This window comes from Gigantopelta aegis, chromosome 7, assembly GCF_016097555.1.
Source record: "Gigantopelta aegis isolate Gae_Host chromosome 7, Gae_host_genome, whole genome shotgun sequence".
Taxonomy (NCBI): Eukaryota; Metazoa; Mollusca; class Gastropoda; order Neomphalida; family Peltospiridae; genus Gigantopelta; species Gigantopelta aegis.
In genome coordinates this window covers 32,917,447-32,944,580 of record NC_054705.1, presented here as the reverse complement: position 1 = coordinate 32,944,580, position 27,134 = coordinate 32,917,447, and the positions used below count along the sequence as shown (strand labels likewise).

The following is a 27,134-nucleotide window of genomic DNA, read 5'->3' as shown; positions in this document are numbered from 1 at the left end:
ACAGTTTAAAATGAAAGTGAGTTTTGTTTACAAATGAATCTAGTCGAAAACCAAATAGCATTTAATTTTAAATAACAGATATTTATTTTTAAAACTTTGGTTAGTGATAATTGGTAATTAGTTCACAATTGAGTAGCAACTCTCAGACATTTTGCATAGTTCATTAAAAATAAAAGTAGCCTATATAGCCAAGGTTTATTTTAATGAACTAAAAATTTACGTACAAGGAATTGTGATGCAATATTGAACAAGATGCTACCCAAACATTATGACATAAAAATATCTAGTCTTGGACCAAAGTAAAACAAAAGACCAGTTGCTGGGTGAGCTACAAAAGTTGGTGTCTTGAAGTCTGTTGTATGATTTTATTTTTGACATTATACAAGCTCTAAAATATTATGACAACGTCGACTTCTTATTACCGCTAGCTTTAAAACTTGGTGACTTGAGCTAACTTTGCCGTCTGTATTAGTGGCTGTTATTTAATGTATATACTAGCATTGTATACCATAGTTACACATGTACATGTACAAGTTACTGTCTCTCAAACTTGCATAGCAATTTGTGATCAATACGACAAGGAACAAAATGCTCACTGCCAATCTTTGTTAGTGTTTTTTCCCCCCAAGTACATTAGGGCGGGAGTTAGCTCAGTCGGTTGAGTGCTCGCTTGAGGTGCTTGTGTAGCAGGACTGAACCACCTCGCTGGATCCATTCAGCTGATTGTTTTTTTTCTCGTTTCAATCAGTGCACCACAACTGGTCAAAGGCCGTGGTATGTGCTTTCCTGTCTGTGGCAAAGTGCATATAAAAGATCCCTAGCTGCATTAGAAAAAGTGTAGCAGCTTTTCTCTGATGACTACGTGTCAAAATTACCATATATGTTTGACATCCAATAGGCGATGATTAATTAATCAATGTGCTCTATTAGTGTCAATAAACAAAAACAATGTGCTCTAATGGTGGTGTTAAACATAAACAAACTCATTTATGTACATTAGCTGTGAATTTAGCAGGATAACGTGCTTCTGCAAATCCCAGTTTTGGGGTCAGAAGCATGGGATAATGAGACAGAATCGTAAAAAGGTAAATCTCCAAATTCATTGTCTAAATTGTATTCCTATTTTTCAGAATTGATTTCGCATTTTCAAAGATGTCTGCGCGGCCGCACTTTGCGGTGGTTGACCAGGCCGTGAACACGATGATGCAGGTGCAGGAATACATCAACGTTGGTATGCTAACCACCATCGATGTCACACAGGACTTTGTGGAGAATGATAAAGGTGATAGTGTTTTCCCTAGAAATTTGGCAAGGCATGGTAGACTAAAGCACTTTTGGGGCATTTTCACCATTTTTAAGGTATTAGTTTTTTTCCATTAAAGACACAAAATAAACTGAATTAAAATAAATGTAATTAATGTGCTTCTTTTAATAAATGAATTAACAAAATATATAACAAGGATAATTTATTGATTAAAAATACATTTTCTGAGTATTTTATACAGGACATTTTTTAATTAATGAATGAAAAAGGCTTGTTTATCTCAGGGCAGCATGGCACTGATTAAGACAGGATGGCGCTAGTCTATTAAGGCATGCTGCTGCACGATGCTAAAACAAGCTAAGGAAAACACTTAAGTGACAATACAGTGTTCAAGGTCAATGGTATCCCGATATCCCGGGGATACCAGAATTTAATTTTGGATACCAGACTTAAATAACCCAGTATCCCACTGGGATACCATATAATGTTGTTGGTTTTTTTAATCCTGCGTTTTTATTTTTCACTGAAACAATGAAAGTCGTCATTTACTGGTGAAGTTAAGTAACTGTATTTTGGAGCTCATACCCAGTCTAATGCTATGCCGTAACAATCCCTCCCCCAACTCGTACCCAGTCTAATGCTATGCCGTAACAATACCTCCCCCAACTCGTACCCAGTCTAATGCTACATTGCAGCAATAGCGACTGGGAACCACTAAGTCGCTATTGTTTTTGTTGGATGCTTCTTCCCTTCAAATTTTATTTGAGATATTGATTCCACATCTGCAGAAAATTGATACAGGTAGGTTTATCATCAGTAATGTCAGAAACACTTATAAATTACTGCTAAATATTAATTTATGTCAGTATTACTCAAAAATAAATGCAGCAAATGTTTTTGCTGATTCCGTTTGATTGCAAATTTTACGAATTCCGTGATTTTGATTGCAGCGTAGCAATAGACTGGGAACGAGAACAATGTCATTCAAGTTTGTTGCGATGTTATTTATGAATTTCATGTAAGTGGGATACTAAGTTCTCAGGTGGGATACCAGATTTTATAATGTTAGTATCCAAATGGGATACTGCCCAAAAATTTTAATATCTTAGACACTGCAATAAATGAGATGATGGACGAAAAAGGAAGAGAAAAGAATGTCCAACATTTAAAGGCACACTCACAGATTTAAGGACCTTATTTCTCTAAAACTGAATAATAAATCAAAATTACATTAATTTTTACAGACCAAATCTAGCTATTGCATCACTTTAACTACACCATGATGGAGTGAAATCCATGTCAACCCTCTTAGCAATGTTAGTTTTTGAATTATGGACCATTGCCATAATTCAATTATTTTTACAAAATATCATTAATAAGTGGAGTATGGTAGTTACGTAGATGGTTGAATAAAGTACATTTATGGACTAATCAAATATACATATTTTTAACTTTAAGTAATACTTTGTTAAGCCATCTAATAGGTCAGTGGTCTGTGACAATATGCCTTTAAAACTATGTACTGCTACGTGTGATTGTGTCTAACTTATGGTTACAGAGTTCATACGGGTTAAATATAATTTACAGATGTTATTTTTCAGGCCTAAAAAATTATGGAATTTTCAGTTATGCTTAACGGAATAGATTGTTGAATTCAACTGGACAAACCCAATTCCATTGGTCTTCCTTCAAACTTCCAAAGATTCTCCAATACATTTATATTTATTTATTAAAGTAGTAATATACCAGAGTAAAGCACTCGCTTGATGCACGGTTGGTCTTGGATCGATCCCCGTCAAAGGCTGTGGTATAGTGGGTTTCCTCGCTAAGACTATATGTCAAAATTACCAAATGTTTGGCATCCAATAGCAGATGATTAATAAATCAATGTGCTCTAGCGGTGTTGTTAAACAAAACAAACAAACTTTAGTAGTAATATACCTCTAATTAAATTATTTTGTTGTAATATTTTATAGGCATATATAGTTGAAAGTATAATGTTTACATTTTAAAGTAAAAATTAATAATTAATTTTGGTAGCAAGCCGCCATTATTCTACTTAGAGATAATGCTACCTTTGATATATTTACCTTTGAGTTTGTTGGATCTTCTGAAGGCCAGTAAAGTATTTTTAAAAATATATATTTATTAGATTGAGCCATATACATTATTCTTGTACTTATATGTAAATATAATATATTCAGTCATATTCACTTATATTGTCATTCAACATTTTTCAGAAAACAACGAAGCACAGATAAAATCGCTGAAAAATATTATGTTGGACTACATTGGGATGGAACGAGATTTAAAGCAGTTTCTAGAAGCTGTTGACCACACCAAAAAACAGGTTTTATAACAGTTGTTTATTATTAAGGGACTGTCCCAGGGAAACATGTTTTCAGTATCGCGTCGCAATTCACTACAGAAGTTTCAGAGATCGCTACCCAGGGCTCACCCTAGATAAAAACTGACTGTAGCCAAAATATTAGCCGAATGGAATTTTTATTAACCATAATGAAATTGTTTTAGCCAAAATTGTTTAGCTCAGTACTGTATAGAATATTTATACTTGAAAATGCATCTTTTTTATCTAATTATGTACAGAGTGAAACAAATTTGAATGACAAAACCGTATTCCCAGTTAATATATTTATTATTTATTAAACGTAAGCAAACATCATTGCACTGTATTATGGATGACACTGTTTCTCGTTACCGATCTCGAGATCGCCATTACACTAATTGAATATTTGGTATTATTATTATATTCGAGATTTCAGCTAGATTATGTAACCTTTGATAGAATGATAGAAGATAGAAAATGGCTTAGCCAAAAGTTTAGCCACTTGCAAATTTTATTAGCCATTTCATGTAAAATTAGCCAGTGGCTAATTTGGCTACCCAGTGCGAGCCCTGGCTACCCATTATTATAACATTAAACATTAGTTGCTAATCAATTTTAATTTGACTGGAAATATTGCTAATCAAGATTTTGAAGAAAAAAAAGAGTTCCTTGTGTCCTGAGTCATTGTAAGATGTTTTTGACTAACAGAGCCATATAGGCTACTAAAATGACATGTTAAATACATTTTATTGTTTAGAATACCAGTGTCTGTGTATCCAATGTGTTTGCGATTGTTGTTTGCAGCAGTCATTATGGTTTGGATGTAACCCAGTGGTAAAGCCCTCGCTTGATGCGTGGTCGGTTTGGGATCAATTCCCGTCTGTGGGCCCATTGGGTGATTTCTCATTCCAGATAGTGCACTACGACTGGTATATAAAAGGCTGTGGTATGTGCTATCCTGTCTATGGGAAAATGCATATAAAAGATCCCTTGCTACTAATAACAAAATGAAGCAGGTTTCCTCTCTAAGACTATATGTCGCAATTACTGAATGCTTGACATCCAATAGCCGATGATTAATAAATCAATGTGGTGTCGTTAAACAAAACAAACAAACTTTATTGAAAGATGAAATCCGGTTTGAGCTGCTACATACAGTCTACAGGCTGGTAGGTACTGGGTTCGGATCCCAGTCGAGGCATGGGATTTTTAATCCAGATACCGACTCCAAACCCTGAGTGAGTGCTCCGCAAAGCTATCCTGCCTGTGGGGAGCTCAAATAAAAGATCCCTTGCTGCTAATCGGAAAGAGTAGCTGATGTAGTGGCGACAGCGGGTTTCCTCTCAAAATCTGTGTGGTCCTTAACCATATGTCTGATGCCATATAACCGTAAATAAAATGTGTTGAGTGCATCGTTAAATAAAACCTTCTTTTTTTTTTTTTTTTGCTACATACATTAGGACGACCACAAACACTTTGTTAATTCAGATAGTGATATTCTAAACAAGAAAATACCTTAAAATAATATGTAATTTTAGTCATCATAAAGGATCTGTTAGTCTTAAGTTGATTACAATGGCAGCAAACTCCCTTTAAAGAAAGGCATCCTCTTTGCGAAGGGGCGGGACGTAGCCCAGTGGTAAAACGCTCGCTCGGTGCACGGTCGGTCTGGGATCGATCCTCGTCGGTGGGCCCATTGGGCTATTTCTTGTTCCAGCCAGTTCACCACGACTGGCATATCAAAGGCTGTCGTATGTGCTATCATGTCTGTGGAATGGTGCATATAAAAGATCCCTTGCTGCTAATCGAAAAGAGTAGCCGATGAAGTGCTAACAGCAGGTTTCCTTTATCAATATCTGTGTGGTCCTTAACCATTCGTCTGACGCCATATAACCATAAATAAAATGTGTTGAGTGTGTCGTTAAATAACACATTTCCTTCTTCTTCCTCTAAGTGAGAGAGGGCATATATAGAGGATACTCCCCAAGTGTCTTCTGCCATTACAATTTATCAGCACGAGTTGATATACTTTTATCAATGAGTGCTGATCAATTATGATATCACACGACGCAAGGGTTTTTTGTTTTTATCATCCATTATCATTTGTGACAATTGTAAACAATGTCAGTAATTTGTGTTGAATGTCACTATAGTTGGCAGTGGTAGAACGACAGTGGCGTGACGTCATTAATGTTAGGTTTAGCGCTGAAAAATACACAGTGACGTAACAAAAAGAAAATATTGCAAGAGATATCTTCTACAAAAGCCTTTAATAGATGATAAAAAAGAATGCTTGCTACCCGTTGGTAGTAGTAGCCGCTTTAATGGTATATAAAAAATCATGGTATGACGTATCCTGTCTGTGGGAATATGTTTGCATATTAAAAATGTTTTAGGACTAGCTCTGGGTGAGCCGAAACAAAATATCAATTATTACATAAAATAATTTTTCCAAATATTAATAATGCTCATTTTTATATGTACACATGTATGTTTTATTGTGAGGATTATTTTTGTTCAATAGTCATACTCGATTTAATAATCATGAGGAACGGTATTTCGGTTCTGTGATTTTTACTGACACTGTTCCGGAAACAATTATTTCCGTGAAATCTGAGGGCCTGTATGTGTGTTTTCTTTTTTTCTTTTTCTGGAAGATTTTGTGCCCCCAGAACATAGACAGTGAACAGGTTGGGGAGCCGTGGTCACTGCCTTACAAAGGGAGGGAGAGAGAGAGTGAATGAATGAGTGAGTGAGTGAGTGCAACAGCAGTAGATAAGTATAAAGAAGTTGTGGGGATATTGAGAGAGTATTAGAGAATGACATTTTTATTAGTACTCTATTTCCAAATGAACTTTCAAAGCATTATTTTTAATTAAAACATTCGTCCATTGCTTATGAAATGCTTCATAGTTGCAATTTTTGTAATAAATATATTTTTCTATTTCAAAATTATTTTGTAGAATATTTTTCGCTGCATTGACATGTAAATTTCTTTTTTGTATTTTCATACTGTAAATATAATATTTTATGTTGATAGTCAGCCAATTTACAAAATCACCTTTTTCATTGTTGATCATGCCTAACATAACTATGTCTCTGTTTAGAGTAATATTAATTCCAGTTTCATTTCTTATCCATTCTTCTATTGCTTCCCACAGAGAATGTACTAAACTACATTCAAATAGAAGGTGTTGTATGGTTTCAGGTGATTTGTTGCAAAAACTACAGGCATTGGAATCAATATAATTAATCATATTTAGAAATTTGTTAGTTGTAAGAATTCGGTGTATGATTTTATACTGAAACCAAGATAACGTTGTGCTTTTGACAGATCTAAAGGGTAGAATGTAATATTTTTCCCAATCATATATATCATAGATATATCCTTCTTTAGAATATTTTATTTGTGATTTTGGAATGGTGGTTTGAGTGTTCAGTAAATCATATATACATGTATGTTTGCAACCTTTCTATCTTTGAATAAAACCTTTAAGTTATATGGAAGAACAGGATTTTGTAATGCTATAAAAACATCATCATTTAAATTATCTAGGTTGTAAATGAATGATTTTATAGCACTGACCAATGAAGCATATTCCAGAAAATTGGTAATTATGTCATATTTCTTTATGAACTGTTCATATGTTAGAAAGTCTCCTTGTTCTTTCAACAAATCGTTAATAAAGATAATACCTTTTGAGATATATCGTTTTAGTATAAATGGCTTTTTATCTATACATATTTTACTGTTGAACCAAATATTGATCTGGAGAATATCATCTACGTTTACTGGAATTTGTTTTTCTTGTATCCTTAACCAACTAACCAATGTGTCTCTCCAAAAAGTATTTTTTATTGAACTTTTTTTACAGTATAGAAAATGGTCGCCATATATAATTAAATCACGTGTTGATATATTTGTAGAAGCTTTGAACAGAATGGTCCATTTTGGCTTATTTAAAAATATTCGTCGGATCCACAAACTTTTCAAAGCGGTCAAAAAATAATTTATGTTTATCATTTTGATGCCACCATTTTTATAGTCGTGTGTTATTAAATTTCTTTTAAGTTGTTCACGGCCACTATTCCAAATAAATTGGAAAAATAATGTATTTATATGTTTTAGCAAACGTTCGCTTGGATTTGGTAATGTTTTCAGTAGGTATGTTAGTTTAGGAACTATTAACATTTTCAGGACTGTAATTTTTCCTAAAACAGTAAGTTTTCTGATAGACCATAGCTTCATTAATTTTTGTATTTCGATAATCTTGGGATTATAATTTAAATCAATAATTTCTTCTAGGTTAATGGAAAAGTTAATACCGAGAAGGTTAAACTGTGTACTGCCCCATTCTAGTTTCCATCGAGTGTGATGGTAAACTTCACATGAAAATTTCTTGCTACCTATCCAAATAGCTTTTGTGTTTTCTTATTCCGAGAATTGACCAGGTTTCTTCTCTGTTGTCTAGGCTGTCAAAGACGGAGACGTGGCGGGTCTCGAACACCGGGTAGAGGAAAGACTGCGAGATCTCGTGAAGAAAAACAGCGACGCTGATCTTCGACAACACGAAAAGTTTATAAACCTGGAGGAGAAAATCTGGGAATGTCAGCACCCAGGTTAGTTAGTCTCTTGGGTATCTCACTATCATTGTTTTTACACAGGTGAACATTAACCTTTGTAGCAATTAAACCGGGAAACGCTGTTTACCTTTCTACTTCAGAAACGGGTGGGACGTAGCCTAGTTTTAAAGCACTCACTTGATGCGAGGTCAGTCTGGGATTGATCCCTGTCAGTGAGTCCATTAGGTTGTTTGTCGTTCCAGCCAGTGCAGCATGACTGGTCTACCAAAGGCTGTGGTATGTTTCATCCTGTCTGTGGGATGATGCATATAAAAGATCCCTTGCTGTTAATGGAAAAATGTAGCAGGCTTCCTCTCTAAGACCATTGGGCTATTTCTCGTTCCAGCTAGTGCACCACGACTAGTATATCAAAGGCTGTGATATGTGCTATCCTGTCTGTGGGGTGATGCATATAAAAGATCCCTTGCTATTAATAGAAAAATGTAGCAGGCTTCCTCTCAAAATAAACAAACAAACTTATACCTCAGAAGAGTTAGTACCAGTGACATCATTCTACTAGCCTGATACGCTATCGATCTAGGATCAACTCCCGTCGGTGGGCCCATTGGGCTATATCTTGTTCCAGTCAGTTCCCCACAACTGGTATAACAAAGGCCGTGGTTTGTACTATCATGTCTGTCGGATGGTGCATATAAAAGATCCCTTGCTGCTAATCAAAAAGAGTAGCCCATGAAGTGATGACAGCGGGTTTCCTCACTCAGTATTTGTATGGTCCTTAATCATATGTTCGACACCGTAAATAAAAATGTGTTGAGTGCGTTGATAATTGAAACATTTCCTTCCTTCTTTCCTTCTACTAAAAATGATTAATAAATACATAAAATAAAGTTCATATTTGAATCGGTAAGTATTATTTTATATTAGTTAATATTGATTAAAATTAGTCCAAAAATCTAAAAAGTCTACTTACGGGCATTTGAGGCCAGCTGTCCAGTATTTATGTCCACTATTGGCTTTCTGACCAAAATCGTTTTTAAAAAACAAACTACAAGTCGTATCCCAATATTTGGTGAATTTCGTTGTTGGGAAAACAATAAAATTTATTATCAAGTTAGCTGTTACCTGTCTTTCTGGTGAGTGTTGTGTGCAAAACGGCTGAAAATATTAATTGGGAAATGCACTGTATACAGTGTACAATATGTCGACTGGTGTGATGTAGGATGAGATATCTCGCCTGCAATAGTTAGAAGGTTAAATCATATTTGTCAATGAATGAATGTTAACGACACCCCAGCATGAAAAATACATCGGTTATTGGGTGTCAAACTATGTAAATCCAAACATGAAATGATGATTAACATCAATGTAAAAATTCAACAGTTAAATTAAAACACCGTGTAAAGAACTATGCAAAAATTACAAATATCACAGATAAGAAATTTTTTAATTTAGAATAAAATTCAGTATCGTGTAGAAAGAAAGAAAAAAAGAAATGTTTTATTTAACGACGCACTCAACACATTTTATTTATGGTTATATGGCGTCAGACATATGGTTAAGGACCACACAGATTTTGAGAGGAAACCCGCTGTCGCCACTACATGGGCTACTCTTTCCGATTAGCAGCAAGGGATCTTTTATTTGCGCTTCCCACAGGCAGGATAGCACAAACCATGGCCTTTGTTGAACCAGTTATGGATCACTGGTCGGTGCAAGTGGTTTACACCTACCCACTGAGCCTTGCAGAGCACTCACTCAGGGTTTGGAGTCGGTATCTGGATTAAAAATCCCATGCCTCGACTGGGATCCGAACCCATTACCTACCAGCCTGTAGACCGATGGCCTAACCACGCTGCCACCGAGGCCGGTCCGCGTAGAAAATGCAACAAATCGGAATGATTCCATCACATTTCTTCTACCAAATTTGACTTCTCTAGTTTCTTTCAGATATAAATCATATTCATATGCATACATGTACATTTGTTTAACACCCGATAGCTGACGTGCAATTTTCTATTGAGGTGTTGTTAATCATTCATTCATTCATTTATTCATTTATTCATATATTCATTTATTCATATATTCATTTATTCATTTATTCATTTATTCAATAGTGTCTCATTTCACATGCATTTCTGTTTTGTATTAAATAAATATATGTCAGTCTTTAAATTTAAACAATAAATGTAAACACATGGCCGTACCACTTTTGTATGCGTGTGTGGGTTATAATTGTTGTATCTGTGAAAATTTGCTTCATATGTGAATTAGAAAGGAGAGCCTGGCAACCTCGAGCCGTAGCACTATTTTTTTTTACACTGTGCCGCACTTGAAACAATTTAAGAATTCACTTAATCACTAATTTACAACTGACCACAGAGGTAGAAGGGAGGTAACTCTGTATTTGACATTGGTTGAGTTTAGTCAGAAGAAGTGGGAAAAAGCTGTTCAGACTGATGATTGCACCATAAGTTAAACAGTGTGACCGGCCTCGGTGGTGTCGTGGTTAAGCCATCGCACATACGGCTAGTAGGTACAGGGTTCGCACTCAATGTATAGGTGTAAAATCACTCCACTCTCTTCTCTCTCACTAACCACTGAGGTGTGTGGCCAGGACAGCATGCTTGAATTTTAATTGGATATAAGCACGAAAATAAGTTGCAATGAAAAATAAACAGTATGACCGTATCAATCAAATGCCTCATAACATACCAGAGATTAATCAAAGTGTTCTGTGGGTCTGAACATAGGCCTCTTCCCAAACTAAAGTGACACTGAAAATTCCCAAATTTCTGCAATACAAATTCTCAATATATATAATATTTAATTATGTCTGTTGTAATTTCATTTCATTTCAACGTGTTTTCTTGCTTATATCCAATTACGGTTCAAGCACACTCTCCTGGGCACACACCTCAGCTACCTGGGCTGTCTGTCCAGGACAATGAGTTAGTAGTTAGTAGTTTGTGAGAGAGAAGAGGATGTAGTGGTCTTACACCTACACATTGAGTCGTTAAAACTCTTATTGGGAGCTGGTACCGGGCTGCGAACCCAGTACCTACCAGCCTTATGTCCAGTGGCTTAACCATGACACCACAGAGGCTGGTACTGTTGTAATAAACTAATTTAACAGTTGAGTACTGCATCATTCAGTGGCCGGAATTTTTTTTTTTATGTGCTAACTTTCCCAATCCCATGAAAGATGCTTGGGATCCTGGCAACAAATCCTGGAATTAATCACTGGATACTCTTCGAACAATAAAAATAAAGTCACTTGTAGCAGTTTGTTCTTTTGCTCGCCATCGTCGTTTTACTTGTGAATTGTGAAAATTAGTGGATAGCATAATTGTTATATTAGGGGATAACATTTTTGTGCTTTCTGATCTACTGATTTAGATGGACGGTTATACTGTCACAAATTTAAGTAGTTTTTGGTGATGCATTATCAGAGTAAATCTAAGTCGGCATGTTGAAAAACACTGGATGGTTATCTCTGTTCTAATTTCAGGGTTTTTTTTTTTTTTACTCTCTCTCTCTCTCTCTCTCTCTCTCTCTCGCTCTCGCTCTCGCTCTTTCTCTCTCTCAAAATAACCAAATAGCTGTAGTTTGAAATTTTGCTGAGGTATCAAACATCTGTCTCATCTTCTTTCTTTTCAGTAATCTTGTTTATTGTTACAACCTGAGTTTAAACAAAACTGTGGTAACAGTAGATTCTTTTATTATATTCCTACAGACTTCCCGACACCATATAACCATAAATAAAATGTGTTGAGTGTGTTGTCAAATCAAACATTTTCCTTCCTTCCTTTCTTCTTTCCATCATGGCGTGTGTGTGTATATATTTTCAGACGACAACTTGCTGCCACAACAGACGCCGATGTCGTCGTGCGATGACGATGGTGATGAGGACATACAGGTGACCCAGCAGGCTGTGGCGACGAAGTGTCCGTACACAGGACAGGACATGGTCCACCCGGTCACAAACAGACACTGCGGACACAACTACGACCGGGACGGAATCAACGAATACATCAAGCGACGCGGGAAACGGGCAAAGTTAGTTCTTTTGTTTTGTGGGGTGATTTTTTCATATCTCTCTCTTTCTCTCTCTGTCTCTCTGTCTCTCTGTCTTTCTCTGTCTTTCTCTGTCTGTCTGTCTCTGTCTGTCTCTGTCTGTCTGTCTGTCTGTCTGTCTCTGTCTGTCTGTCTGTCTGTCTGTCTCTGTCTCTCTGGACACCGACTCCAAACCCTGAGTGAGTGCTTCGCAAGGATCAATGGGTAGGTGTAAACCACTTGCACCGATCAGTGATCCATAACTGGTTCAACAAAGGCCATGGTTTGTGCTAAAGTTATGATAGACTCAAACTACCAACTGCCAGCACAAAGTTGGCCAACGTTTTGCTGTCACGACTTCTACAACTGGCATGCAGTGCGACTCTAATGTTTAAATCGTGCATAGCCAAATGTCATCAACAAAAACATTACATGAAAAATGTACATTGTTTTTAACATTGTATGTTTCTCACTTCCATTACCGCGTATAATTAAGATCTCGAAATTGTTTTATGGATGTTATGTTTCCGTACACGCTCACCCCAAACTCTATATATAGCAAACATATAACGTATTGTTTCCTACATCATAAGCTGTATTTATATATTAATGATGAAATAACATATTTAGTAATTTTCGCAATTGTGTTATATCTGAACTATACTACTATCAGTATTATAATTTACTATTTTTTCTCCTGTAAACAATGTCCTACCATTGAACACATGCAGTGGTAAAGCGCTCGATCGATGCGCGGTCGGTCAGGGCTATTTCTTGTTCCAGCCAGTGCACCACGACTGGTATATCAAAGGCCGTGGTATATACTACCCTTTTTGTAAACAAATTATGCATATTCTTAAGTCCCATAGCTGAAATCTGTTTTTACAATTTCATATTATTTGTATATACAATGTATGTCTTCAAATGCAAGTATGAATCCATAGATATACACTTGTTTTATCTGATGTACATTATTATGACGAATGTGCCATCTTGTCATTTTTACCGGCCTCGGTGGCGTCGTGGTAAGCCATCGGTCTACAGGCTGGTAGGTACTGGGTTCGGATCCCAGTCGAGGCATGGGCTTTTTAATCCAGATACCGACTCCAAACCCCGAGTGAGTGCTCCGCAAGGCTCAATGGGTAGGTGTAAACCACTTGCACCGACAAGTGATCCTTAACTGGTTCAACAAAGGCCATGGTTTGTGCTATCCTGCCTGTGGGAAGCGCAAATAAAAGATCCCTTGCTGCTAATCGGAAGAGTAGCCCATGTAGTGGCGACAGCGGGTTTCCTCTGAAAATCTATGTGGTCCTTAACCATATGTCTGACGCCATATAACCGTAAATAAAATGTGTTGAGTGCTTTGTTAAATAATACATTTTTTTCTTTTTTCTGTCTCTGTCTGTCTTTCTCTGTCTCTCTCTCCCCCTCTCTCGCTCTTCCTCTCTTCTGTGGGAAAGTACATGTAAAAAATCCCTTGCTACATTAGGAAAAATGTAGCGGGTTTCCTCTGATGACTAGAGTCAGAAATTATCAAATGTTTGACATCCAATAGTCAATGATTAATTAATCAATGTGCTTTTAATTTAAAAACTAGTTTTTTCTTCTTCTTTTTTTTCCAGATGCCCTGTAACAGGGTGTGCAAACACAGTGCCCATTGAAGCTGCTGATTTGGAGGATAACAAGGAATTAAAGAGATACATTGAGAAAATGAACAGACAGTCTGGAAAAAGACAAAAAAGAGTGTTAATATCATGATATGTTTTGTTCTACACAAAAACTCTGGAACCAGACTGTTCTTTCAGGGTTCACCCTGATTTGTTTTAGCCAGGTTGTTCATAATCTTTAAAAAGTAGGCAGCTGTTTGAGAAAAGTAGCCAGCTGTGTCTACTGAGAGCATTTAGGTGTATAACTGTAAGCATAAAAAGTGGGTGATGAAGTCCTTAAGGTCTTGATCCATTCAGCTAATTGAGTTTTTTCTTGTTCCAGTCAGTGCACCACTACAACTGGTCAAAGGCCGTGGTATGTGCTTTCCTGTCTGTGGGAAAGTACATATAAAAGATCCCTTTGCTGCATTAGGGAAAATGTAGCAGATTTCCTCTGATGACTGACCACGTGTCAGAATTACCAAATGTGTGACATCCAGTAGCCGATGAGTATTTAATCTATGTGCTCTAGTGGTGTCTTATAACAAAACAAACGTTTCTTTAAGGTTTTGATGTGAGCAATTGCTCTTGGTCACCCATGTCCTCTCACAAAATGATTTCTGCATGGGCGAAAATTTGCTCCCCTCATCACATGCTGATATTGAAAATTTATTTACTTAAAATTCCTGTGAAATCGGGCACAGAGGAGTTGATCTGCAGGGCCGTAGCTAGGATTTTTTATGGGGGGTGTGGGTGTTGCAGATGAATTTTTTGAACAAACGAGCATGGCTACCTTTTCACCATGGATTTCCATCATTATACACACAATATGCTACCTTTGACCATATATTGCCATCATTCGGGCATTTTCTTTGAAGTTAGGAAAACATTGGCCCGCTCCGCTACAAAAATGGGAGCTCGTACACCTATGGATGGTACAAACATTAGGATGACAGAAAACATACTGATTATACTGGCATTAATACTGAAAATCTGGAAATATTAGCAAGCATAAAATTTAGCGAGGCCATACAAAATGCCAATATTTTATGACGTTAAATTTAAAGAAACTTACAACAGACTGTTCCAAAAAAATAAAATTGTTTTGTTGGTGGATTAACTAAACACACAACAATAGTTATATGCGAAACGAAAAGGATAGCAAACAACAATAGTTTGTAACATGGTTCATACCGGTATGGAAATGTAAATTTCCATAACTTTTCCAAGACATGAGGATAAATTTCCAAAACTCATTGCAATATGATTCTCTATTTAAAATACAGCAACCTCGATTATACAGTCATTGTTCTACATATACAGGTATTGTAAAGGACCAAATAAGATAGAGACTAAAGTGCAAAGCGGTTGTTTACCATATTTTTAGCGATCAAAATAATATTTATTTTCACCACTAAGCTTTTTAATGTATTGCCAAAATTATAATTTTCCAAAACTGAGCAAAAATGTGATTTTTCCAAAACTCTCCAAGTCCTGGAAATGACTATTTTGCCCAAAAAACTTTCCAAAACCAGTATGAACCCTGTTGTAACAGTGTACATTACTGCAATTTTCTATGAAATGTAAGTTGCAGGAGACAGGATTTAGCTCAGTCGGTTGCGCGCTCGCCTGAGATGCTTGTGTCGCAAGATTGAACCACTTTATTGGATCCATTCAGCTCATTGGGTTTTTTCTCTTTCCAGCCAGTGCACCACAACTTGTCAAACGGCCGTGATATGTGCTTTCCTGTCTGTGGGAAAATGCATATAACAGATCCCTTGCTGCATTAGGAAAAATGTAGTTGGTTTCCTCTAATGACTACAAGTCAGAATTACCAAATGTTTGACATTCAATAGCCGATGATTGATTAATCAATGTGCTTCAGTGGTCGCTAAGCAAAACAAACAAACTTTTTAAATACAAGTTGCATAATATCAAAATGGATCAAACAACTTTAGCATATTTGTTTTTATGCTTGATTGATGACCTCGTAAGTTTTATAACGTCAACATGTGACTTATTTGGAATTTGATACGTTAAGTTTGGTAATGTTTTGTGATTTACAGTATTTTAGACCCCACCAAAAAAAATATTTTCTACATAATTTGTATTGTTAAAAGGGCTCTGTTAGTCAGAATCGTCTTAGTGGATTGACAGTATAATGTTAAAAAATTTGTTCGTGTGTCCATTAAATAAATGTTTATAAAATAGTATGTTTTTTATAATTACAATATGAAAAACAAAATTATATTAATATGCCTTTATCCACTGAAGAGGGAGCGAGACATAGCCTAGTGGTAAAGTGCTCGCTTGGTGCGCGATCGGTCTAGGATCGATCCCTGTCGGTGGACCCATTGGGCTATCTCTCATTCCAGCCAGTGCGCCACAACTGGTATATCAAAGGCTGTGGTATGTGCTATCCTGTCTATGGGGTGGTGCATATAAAAGATCCCTTGCTGCTAATCGAAAAGAGTAACCCATGAAGTGGCGACAGAGGGTTTCCTCCCTCAATATCTGTGTGGTCCTTAACCATATGTCCGATGCCATATAACCATAAATGAAATGTGTTGAGTGTGTCATTAAATAAAATATTTCCTTCCTATCCACTGAGGAGGGGTAATGAAAAGGCAGATTCAGCTGCCAAGTCTGCTTTGGATTTGCCTCATGCTAGGATTGCAATGCCTTAACAGTATACTGATTTTTTAAAACACGGTATTAATCAGTTTATCTTTTCGACTTGGCAAGTTGAGTGGAACGGTGCGGTTGCGAACAAGGTTAGTTCATGCTGTCGGGCCAGTCTTGGGAGAGTGACAGTCCTCCTATAGGCAGTGCAAGAAGTGTCGTGCTCGCATTGGTCATACTTACTTGACATCCAATAACCGATGATTAATTAATCCATGTGCTCTAGTGGAGTCATTAAACAAAACAAACTTTTAACTATCCACTGAGGGTCAGGATTTAACTCAGCTTGGGATCGTAGGATCAAATCCTCTTGTTGGATCCATGTTCTGATTAAGTTTTTTCCTGTTCCAACCAGTGCCCCATGCTATCCTGTCTGCATACAAAAGATACCTTGCTGCTAATGGGAAAATGTACTGGGTTTTCTTTAAGAGTCAGAATTGTCAAATGTTTAACATCCAATACCTGAGGATTAATTAATCAATCAATGTGGTCCAGTGGTGTCACTAAACAAAATAAACCTTTTAACTTGGCAAGGAAGGAAATGTTTTATTTAACGACTCGCTCAACACATTTTATTTACGGTTATATAGCGTCGGACATATGGTTTAAGCACCACAGATATTGTAGAGGAAACCCACTGTCACCACTTTATGGGCTACTGTTTTCGATTAGCAGCAAAGGGATCTTTTATATACACCATCCCGCAGACAGGATAGTACATACCACAGCCTTTGTTACACCAGTTGTGGAGCACTGGCTGGAACGAGTTTTAACTTGGCAAGCTGACTATGCTAATGACAGGTGCCACTGATGGAATGAATGAATGAATGAATGAATGAATGAATGAATGAATGAATGAATGAATGAATGAACGAACGAATGAATGAATGAATAAATGAATGAATGAATGAATATGTTTAATGATATTCCAGCAGGAAAAATGCATTGGCTATTGGGTGTCAAAACTTAAGTGACTGACACTGATGGAGTAGTCCGCTGCCATATAACCGTCAATAAAATGTGTTGAGTGCGTCGTTAAATAAAACATTTCCTTCCTGATGTAATAGAGTAGATTATCTCCTTAGTGCCACGGGCAATTGGCTATGATAAAGTGTTCACCCATTATTACAACGGAACAATAAAAAAGATTGAACTGTTATCGTGAGATATTAATTCATTTCATTTCAAAATATTTCCGTGCTTATATCCAGTTAAGGTTCAAGCACGCTGTCCTGGGCACACACCTCAGCTATCTAGACGGTCTGTCCAGGACATTGGGGTTAGTGGTGAATGAGAGAGAAGTCAGTCAGGTCATGTCATAGGTTTTAACGTGCACATTCAGAACAAGCTGTTGTAGCACACGCCTGTCATTGGCGCAGGTGTCCACTTTCTCTGGCTCCTCCGTCCAGGACAGGGAAAGGTTTGGGGTGGGTGGAAGAGGAGGTTGCCCGCGCTGACATGTGCAAGGGAGCACAAGCAGCCCGATCAGGGTCGGTATCGAGCGAAGAAGTCAGTGGAGGGACTATACTCATTGTGTTTTTAAATTCTCACTGTGGAAGCCAGTACCGGGATACGAACCCAGTACCAACCAGATGGCTTAAGCACTACACCACCGAGGCCGATAGGAGTAGTTCTCTCACGGGCAAAAATTAAAGAAAAAACGCCAAAAAAACCCCCACATTGCGTCGTTAAATTCGCTCTCGGTGGAAGCCGGTACCGGGATACGAAGCCGGTACCGGGATACGAAGCCGGTACCGGGATACGAACCCATCACCTCTCAACTTTAAGCCAAATGGCTTAACAACTACACCACCAAGGCCGGTAGGGGTAGTAGTAATAATAATAAAAATATATCATAATGACCGGGTCATCACTATGGATCAAATTAGTTGTTGAAAAAACAAGAAGTTAAAAGTGTGTAACATCCAATAGCCGATGATTAATAAATCAGTGTGCTCTCGTGGTGTCGTTAAACAAAGAAGAAAGTATTTAACGACACCACTAGAGCACATTGAGTTATTAATCATCGGCTATTGGATATCAAACGTTTTTGTAATTTTGACATAGTCTTAGAAAGGAAACCCGCTACATTTTTTTTCCGTTATTAGCATGGGATCTTTTATATGCATCATCCCACAAGCAGGATAGCACATACCACGGCTTTTGATATACCAGTCGTGGTGCACTGGCTAGAACGAGAAATAGCCCTGTGGGCCCACCGACGGGGATGGATCCTAGACCGATCACGCATCAGGCGAGCGCTTTACCACTGGGCTACGTTCGACCCCAGATGTCATCAATACATATATGCCATTAGTGAGAGATCTCACGAGATCAAAATCTCAAAATCTCATGCAGTGCTGTCTCCTACGTGTGTAAGAAAACATTAATTATGTTAATCAAAACAAGTTTTAAAACCGCCATCATTTACAATTTTTTAAGACTGTTATGAGTTTCATTGGCGTAGCCAGGATTTTACATTGTATATGTCGATGCATGTGGGGTATTTTTTTATTATTTTTTTATTGTTATTACAAATTATTTATTTAACAAAATAATTTATACATAAGCATACAAGACAGTGGGGCGGGAGGGGATTGCCTCGACTGGGATCCGAACCCATTACCTACCAGCCTGTAGACCGATGGCCTAACCACGACGCCACCGAGGCCGGTCGTATATTAATAGATGGGATTGATCAACAGGCATAGCCTATACAAAGACTGTTCCCTACATTATACAACTGAAATATTAACTGGTTAACAAGTACAAGCTATGCATTTATTGTTGAAGAATATAAAACTATTGTATACTAGTATTTAACCTATCAAAATATAAATATTTGTATATAGATTAGAACAGAGCAGGGCGTAGTCTAGTGGTCATTTTAAAACGTTCGCTTAATTGATGCACAGTCGGTCTAGGATCGATCCCCGTCGACGAGCCTATTTGGCTATTCTCGTTCCAGCCAGTGCACTACGACTGGTAGCCTATATCATAGACCGTGATATGTGCTGTCCTGTCTGTTGGATGGTGCATATAAATGTAGCGGGTTTCCTCTCTAAGACTATTTGTCAAAATTACCAAATATTTGACATCCAGTTGCCGATGATTACTAAATCAATGTGATCTAGTGGTGTCGTTAAACAAAACAAACGATACAGCACCAGATTTTGCCAAACATAATCACCTTCAGCAATCTTAAAGGGACAGAACCTAGTTTTTAAACACTAAGGCATAATTTTTTTTTACCTAAACCCTAGTTTCAACCCGTAAAAATTAACACTAAGTTTGGTTAATTTACAAACCTGTAACAAATTTGGATACAACAGAGTGATACAAGAGTCTGTGTCGTTGAAATGCCCTTAAAAATGACTAAAACGCGACTCCGTAATCATTACTTCTCAGACGCACGTACGTTTTTAAAAATATGAAAAATGCATTTTTGTTTTTGGCATTACAAACACCAGGACGACCAGAAACACTTCGGTTGTACGGAAATGGATAATCTAAACAATAAAATGTAAGTGATGTTTGATTTCATTTATCAAAAATGGCTCTAATAGTGGAAAATATGCCTTGGTGTTTAAAAACTAGGGTCTGTCCCTTTAAATCCCGCACAAAAATATCGATAAAGTGACGCAGATTGATTCCGAGGTTTAATTAACATGTACACCTGCTGTGGACGTCCTGCCTGGTTTGACGTAAGTGTACAATTCGTTTAAACTGGTGTTTCATTCGTGGCAGGCGTAAAACGATGTGTTGTTATATAAAAATATTTGTTACCCCAGCGGTCACTCATAACAGGGAAAATAAAAATCATAATTTCTCACTGAGAAATTATGATGCATTGGTCTAACGAACAATACTATTGGACAATTTGACGCTTACAAACCAATGACTTTGTCGATACTAAATATGACGTCATGTAGTTTAAAGAGTTTGCCTTTACGGGTCTCTGTTTTTGGTGTTAAATTAATAACAAAATATCATTTTAATGCAATTCATTATAAATTTGGAAGCAGAATAAAGAGAACTTGTGTTTTTAAAAATTATCTATGAACGTGATTAAATTACAACGTTATAGTAATTCCCAGAACAGTGCGTAAAGTGGTTTACATCGTTGGTATACAGGTTGGCCTTCGTGCATGTGCGTCGAAATTAAAGGCTTTTAGAGAAAAATAGCTGAGGTAATAAATAGAATAACAAACTCGGTACCAGTTATTATCAAAAAATCCCTCGTGAAATAATTTTCATTTGTCACTCGCTAAAGCTCGTGACAACTGAAAATTATTTCACTCGGGACATAAATTTGATAATAACTGGTAACTCGTTTATTATCCTCTATATATATTTCACGTCTACATGTATAACAAGTTATTTCTATCCAATAACAACCACCATGAACACGGTTACGCGTCGGAAAATGCCAGTACGCCTAACTGGTGGATGAACATGCAGTAAATTAAAGAAGAAGGAGTTTGTTTTTTTGTTTAACGACACCACTAGATCACATTAATTTATTAATCATCGGCTGTTGGATGTCAAACATTTGGGAATTTGGACATATAGTCTTAGATAGGAAACCCGCTACATTTTTTCATTAGGTCAGGTCAGTGTTTAACGTGCATGCACATTCAGAGCAAGCTGTTGTAGCGCACGCCTGTCCTGGACACAGGTGCCGGCTCCTCCGTCCCGGACAGGGGTGGGGGTGGAGGGGTTAGGCGCCTGCACTGGCATGTGCAAGGGAGCACCAGCAGTCAGACCGGGGCCGGTAACAGGCGGGGAGGGCGGTAAGATGCTATGGAATTTGGAATGTCCCGTAGGATTTAGCCAAAGAAAAATGGTGCACAGTTTTGTGAAGAAAATTAGGCGCAATTTTGAAAGGTCCGCCAAAAGAAAAAAAAGGGGAGCTACGTATAGTTTTGGTAGATTAGTGAGCCGAGAGTAGCTCGTTAAGTGGACCTAGTTGGTATTGACATGTCTCCCTAGGTTGCCCATATTTTTCCATTAGTAGCAAGGGATCTTTTATATGCACCATCCCACAGACGGGATAGCACATACCACGGCCTTTGATATAGGCTATCAGTCGTGGTGCACTGGCTGGAACGAGAAATGCCACTCTAAAGTTTTTAACACTACGGCGCATTTTTCACTGTTGATATTCAAAATCAAACATTACTTAGATTTTATTGTTTTGAATCTCCATTCCCATACATTCGAAGTGTTTCTGGTCATTCATGTGTTTCTAATACTACGTCTACAAAATCCATTTTGTTTTCATTGAGAAATAGGCTACGATAACGGTTACGGAGACAAACTCTAGTCTATTTATAGGGGTGTTTCCCCATTTCAACGTCACCGATTCAAAACTTAGTGACCATTAATGATTTTCACGGCATGATCATGATGCAGCTATGGTCTGCGAAGTTAATGTTTTACACACCCCACCCCCCCACCCCCCCGGCTTATCTTCAAAAGCCTATGATGTAAAACTAAAATAATATTATTTAGTCTAAATGTAATGGTAATAATACGAAACGTGAACGCGCGCACACACACGCGCGCGCATAATATATTTAAAAACAAACATATTTACAGATTCAGAATTTAGAAAACATTAATTTAAATAAAGCCGACACACACACACATTACCACAGCAAAAAATTAAATAATAATGTGACTATCGTGATCATTTCGAATAACCTCGCTGACCTCTCCCGACGCATGCGTACAGGTTGTTTACAAGAAAAACTATCCATGTGATCGCTATGGCTGAGTCTAGCCTGCAAGTGTCCTTGAGTTTGTAAAATATCTGAGTATGTGGTTCCCGTACATTATTCGACAGGCTGAATTTGTCGTTAGTGGTGAAACAGGGTGGTGGCTTTCCGCTTCGCACAGGGTAAACAAATGAGACGTATCTGTACCTCCATTAACGTACAAAAATCAGCTCGGTTCTTTAGAAGAGATAAAAATGTGCCTCGGGGAATAATATTTTTGTACCAACTGCCCTGAAAATAGTGAGGTTACTGACCGATTTAATAGCCGTGTTATTCGTATCTTGCACTAAAATAATGGGAGCTCATTCGGGGATGAATTATATACGATGTAATTTCGATAACGACTAAATTAACGTCGAAAACGTAGGTTTCTTTTCACCCGCTAGCCAGCGATTATCATTATAAGAACAACAACAACAACAACACGCCATGTCGTCGAGAATTGATGGTCAGCATGGGAGCGGATTTAGACAGTCGGGTTTTGAGATGCCCGGCTCTGATATCAAGAAGATGGGAATTCTGAAGAAATTAAAGGTATATTATTATTAAAATGACCTGATAAATGTGTTGGTTAGTCTACATACTGATTTTTGTTCATGATTCATGCAGGGGTGTATTATCTGCTTACATCGATAGAGAATTGTATATTAAAGTCCGCCCCCCCCCCCCCCCCCCCCCCCCCCCCCACCCCGACCCCTTTTTAAATCGCACATTTTGTGATTAACTGAATAGTTTATTGACCCAAATACATATGCTGTCATTCTTGTGGTAGATCATATTGGTGGGAAAAGAGTACTACCTGTTCCCTAAGTTAATTAGGTCAAAATATAAAATGCAGTTAATTAATCCTAACCCAGATATAATCATATGTTGGGTAGGGGCAGGGTCTATATAGATGTTCACAGAAAAATAGCCAAAAAGGATACACTAGATTTTCCGGAAATAGTTCGACCCGTACCGATCTATATCAAAGGCTCTAAAGACTAACCCTACTTCACCAAGGTGAACGTAAACATCTATGGTCCGGTTTTTTTAATTTTGACATTTATCGGCACAGCAATAAACATCACAATAATGAATATTGTCCCGGAGACGTTTATCTTGATGAATTAACCCTAACCTTATCCCTAAAACTACCCTAACCATTGAAGGGAGGGTATACGGGTTGAACTCATGCCGATTTGCCATGACACTGAACGCTTCCATGATGGACCTCAGGGCTCACCCTGTACATGGCCAAATTAGCCAATGGCTAATTTTTATACAGAGTGGCTACAACATTTAGTCTTTGGCTAATAAAATATTCTTTAAATTAACCACTTTTTAATAATTTTCAAAGAAATACTCTATATATTTGAAAATTGGCTACACCAGAATTTGTTCTAGTGTGAGCCAGGGCTTCTACAATTTTATAAAAATCCACTAGCCATGGGGTCAGTGATTTTAAAAATGTACTAGCCATGATTAAAAATTCACTAGCCCTACTTTAAATACAATTTTACTAATAGTAATAATCAGATATGTCACCTAAAGAGGAAGATTGACCTTAAGAATCCTTAGATTGGGGTGGAAAGAGGGGGCAGGATATTCATATTTTAAAAAAATATTTAAATGCAGCATTTGACAAGAGTTTTTCCACTAGCCGTTGGGCTAGTTATAGTAATTATTTACTAGCCCAACACTGAATATCACTAGCCATGGGAGTGGGGCTACCATAATCTAGAAGCCCTGTCTGGCATGGCAATAGTAATTATTTACTAGCCCAACACTGAATATCACTAGCCATGGGAGTGGGGCTACCATAATCTAGAAGCCCTGTCTGGCATGGCAATAGTAGTTATTTACTAGCCCAACACTGAATATCACTAGCCATGGGAGTGGGGCTACCATAATCTAGAAGCCCTGTCTGGCATGGCAATAGTAGTTATTTACTAGCCCAACACTGAATATCACTAGCCATGGGAGTGGGGCTACCATAATCTAGAAGCCCTGTCTGGCATGGCAATAGTAGTTATTTACTAGCCCAACACTGAATATCACTAGCCATGGGAGTGGGGCTACCATAATCTAGAAGCCCTGTCTGGCATGGCAATAGTAGTTATTTACTAGCCCAACACTGAATATCACTAGCCATGGGATGGGGCTACCATAATCTAGAAGCCCTGTCTGGCATGGCAATAGTAGTTATTTACTAGCCCAACACTGAATATCACTAGCCATGGGAGTGGGGCTACCATAATCTAGAAGCCCTGTCTGGCATGGCAATAGTAGTTATTTACTAGCCCAACACTGAATATCACTAGCCATGGGAGTGGGGCTACCATAATCTAGAAGCCCTGTCTGGCATGGCAATAGTAGTTATTTACTAGCCCAACACTGAATATCACTAGCCATGGGAGTGGGGCTACCATAATCTAGAAGCCCTGTCTGGCATGGCAATAGTAGTTATTTACTAGCCCAACACTGAATATCACTAGCCATGGGAGTGGGGCTACCATAATCTAGAAGCCCTGTCTGGCATGGCAATAGTAGTTATTTACTAGCCCAACACTGAATATCACTAGCCATGGGAGTGGGGCTACCATAATCTAGAAGCCCTGTCTGGCATGGCAATAGTAATTATTTACTAGCCCAACACTGAATATCACTAGCCATGGGAGTGGGGCTACCATAATCTAGAAGCCCTGTCTGGCATGGCAATAGTAGTTATTTACTAGCCCAACACTGAATATCACTAGCCATGGGAGTGGGGCTACCATAATCTAGAAGCCCTGTCTGGCATGGCAATAGTAGTTATTTACTAGCCCAACACTGAATATCACTAGCCATGGGAGTGGGGCTACCATAATCTAGAAGCCCTGTCTGGCATGGCAATAGTAGTTATTTACTAGCCCAACACTGAATATCACTAGCCATGGGAGTGGGGCTACCATGATCTAGAAGCTCTTGTCGGGCATGGCAATAGTAGTTATTTACTAGCCCAACACTGAATATCACTAGCCATGGGAGTGGGGCTACCATGATCTAGAAGCTCTTGTCGGGCATGGCAATAGTAGTTATTTACTAGCCCAACACTGAATATCACTAGCCATGGGAGTGGGGCTACCATGATCTAGAAGCTCTTGTCGGGCATGGCAATAGTAGTTATTTACTAGCCCAACACTGAATATCACTAGCCATGGGAGTGGGGCTACCATAATCTAGAAGCCCTGTCTGGCATGGCAATAGTATTTATTTACTAGCCCAACACTGAATATCACTAGCCATGGGAGTGGGGCTACCATGATCTAGAAGCCCTGTCGGGCATGGCAATAGTAGTTATTTACTAGCCCAACACTGAATATCACTAGCCATGGGAGTGGGGCTACCATGATCTAGAAGCCCTGTGTGAGCCCTGGATGGTGTAATTCGATCAGCACTTACGTATTTAACCATAATATTATTGAAAGGGGGTGCTGTCGGGTTTCTTCCTGTAGTGTGTGTATTAGTGATTAATATGTAAAATATTTGTTATCAAGGAATTAAAAAATGATCGATGTAAAAGTATTTAAAGAAAGAAAGAAATGTTTTATTTAACAACACACTCAACACATTTTATTTACGGTTACATGGCGTCAAACATATGGTTAAGGACCACACAGATAATGAGAGAGGAAACCTGCTGTCGCCACTTCATAGGCTATTCTTTTCCATTAACAGCAAGGGATCTTTTATATGCACCATTCCACAGACAGGGTAGTACATACCACAGCCTTTGATATACCAGTCGTGGTGCATGTGCTGGTTGGAACGAGAAATAGCCCAATGGGTCCACCGGTAAAGGCATCTAATATCAACCATAGGATTGTTGTCTTTGACTACCGACCGGCCTCGGTGGCGGCGTGGTTAGGCCATCGGTCTACAGGCTGGTAGGTACTGGGTTCAGATCCCGGTCGAGGCATGGGATTTTTAATCCAGATACCGACTCCAAACCCTGAGTGAGTGCTCCGCAAGGCTCAATGGGTAGGTGTAAACCACTTGCACCGACCAGTGAACCATAACTGATTCAACAAAGGCCATGGTTTGTGCTATCCTGCCTGTGGGAAGCGCAAATAAAAGATCCCTTGCTGCTAATCGGAAGAGTAGCCCATGTAGTGGCGACAGCGGGTTTCCTCTCAAAATCTGTGTGGTCCTTCACCATATGTCTGACGCCATATAACCGTAGATAAAATGTGTTGAGTGCGTCATTAAATAAAACATTTCTTTCTTTCTTTCTTTGACTACCGTTTGTTAGGCAGAGATATATAGATTGGTCTCTGACGGATATGAGCATCATAACTGTCCAAATGTCCGTCTAGCTCTCTTACAGTCAAAGAGTACTCAGGCTAGGTCTAACCACGTGAACACGACACTGCATAGTCTCAATAATTCAGATAATTCGCAAGTTAACATAATTCTAACTGATTGTTCAATCAATAGTTGATTAGTTGGTATGTACAACTCAGTTATAATCGATAATGAAATTCCAACCACTTCCCTCCAAAAGCCGGAAATTGTGCAGAGCTCAGTAAATATCAAAATAAAGAATACCTGACATTTCGCCCCGGTCCTGTTTGCCCCAGGTCAGTTTGGCTTCAACACACTACCAGTTCACAACAGTAACAAGAAGCACCTCCCCCCCCCCCCCCCCCCCCCCCCCCCCACCCCCATGTCAGTTTGCCTTCAACACACTACCAGTTCACAACAGTAACAAGAAATCAAAATTATGAAACGGACTACGTTTTTATATGTAAAATGTA

General features: G+C 38.2%; 2 protein-coding genes across 5 annotated transcripts in view; both read left to right on the top strand.

Moving 5' to 3' along the window:
• Positions 1 to 14,220, top strand: part of LOC121377412 (E3 SUMO-protein ligase NSE2-like) — a 15,333-nt gene extending 1,113 nt beyond the window's left edge. For 2 of the 3 annotated variants that reach the window (XM_041505393.1, XM_041505391.1), the window contains exons 2-6: positions 1,131 to 1,282; positions 3,505 to 3,614; positions 8,084 to 8,231; positions 12,044 to 12,251; positions 13,871 to 14,220. In XM_041505393.1, coding sequence (XP_041361327.1) covers positions 1,153 to 1,282; positions 3,505 to 3,614; positions 8,084 to 8,231; positions 12,044 to 12,251; positions 13,871 to 14,006 — 732 coding nt within the window. In that variant the 5' untranslated portion in view covers positions 1,131 to 1,152 and the 3' untranslated portion in view covers positions 14,007 to 14,220. Of the gene's footprint in view, positions 17 to 1,130; positions 1,283 to 3,504; positions 3,615 to 8,083; positions 8,232 to 12,043; positions 12,252 to 13,870 lie in introns of all 3 variants that reach the window. The other variant, XM_041505392.1, reaches the window with a different exon arrangement.
• An 8,215-nt stretch (positions 14,221 to 22,435) lies between these two features.
• The window catches only part of LOC121377759, a 40,242-nt gene continuing 35,543 nt past the window's right edge, over positions 22,436 to 27,134 (top strand). For both annotated transcript variants that reach the window (XM_041505848.1, XM_041505847.1), the window contains exon 1: positions 22,436 to 22,890. In XM_041505848.1, coding sequence (XP_041361782.1) covers positions 22,786 to 22,890 — 105 coding nt within the window. In that variant the 5' untranslated portion in view covers positions 22,436 to 22,785. The remainder of the gene's footprint in view (positions 22,891 to 27,134) is intronic.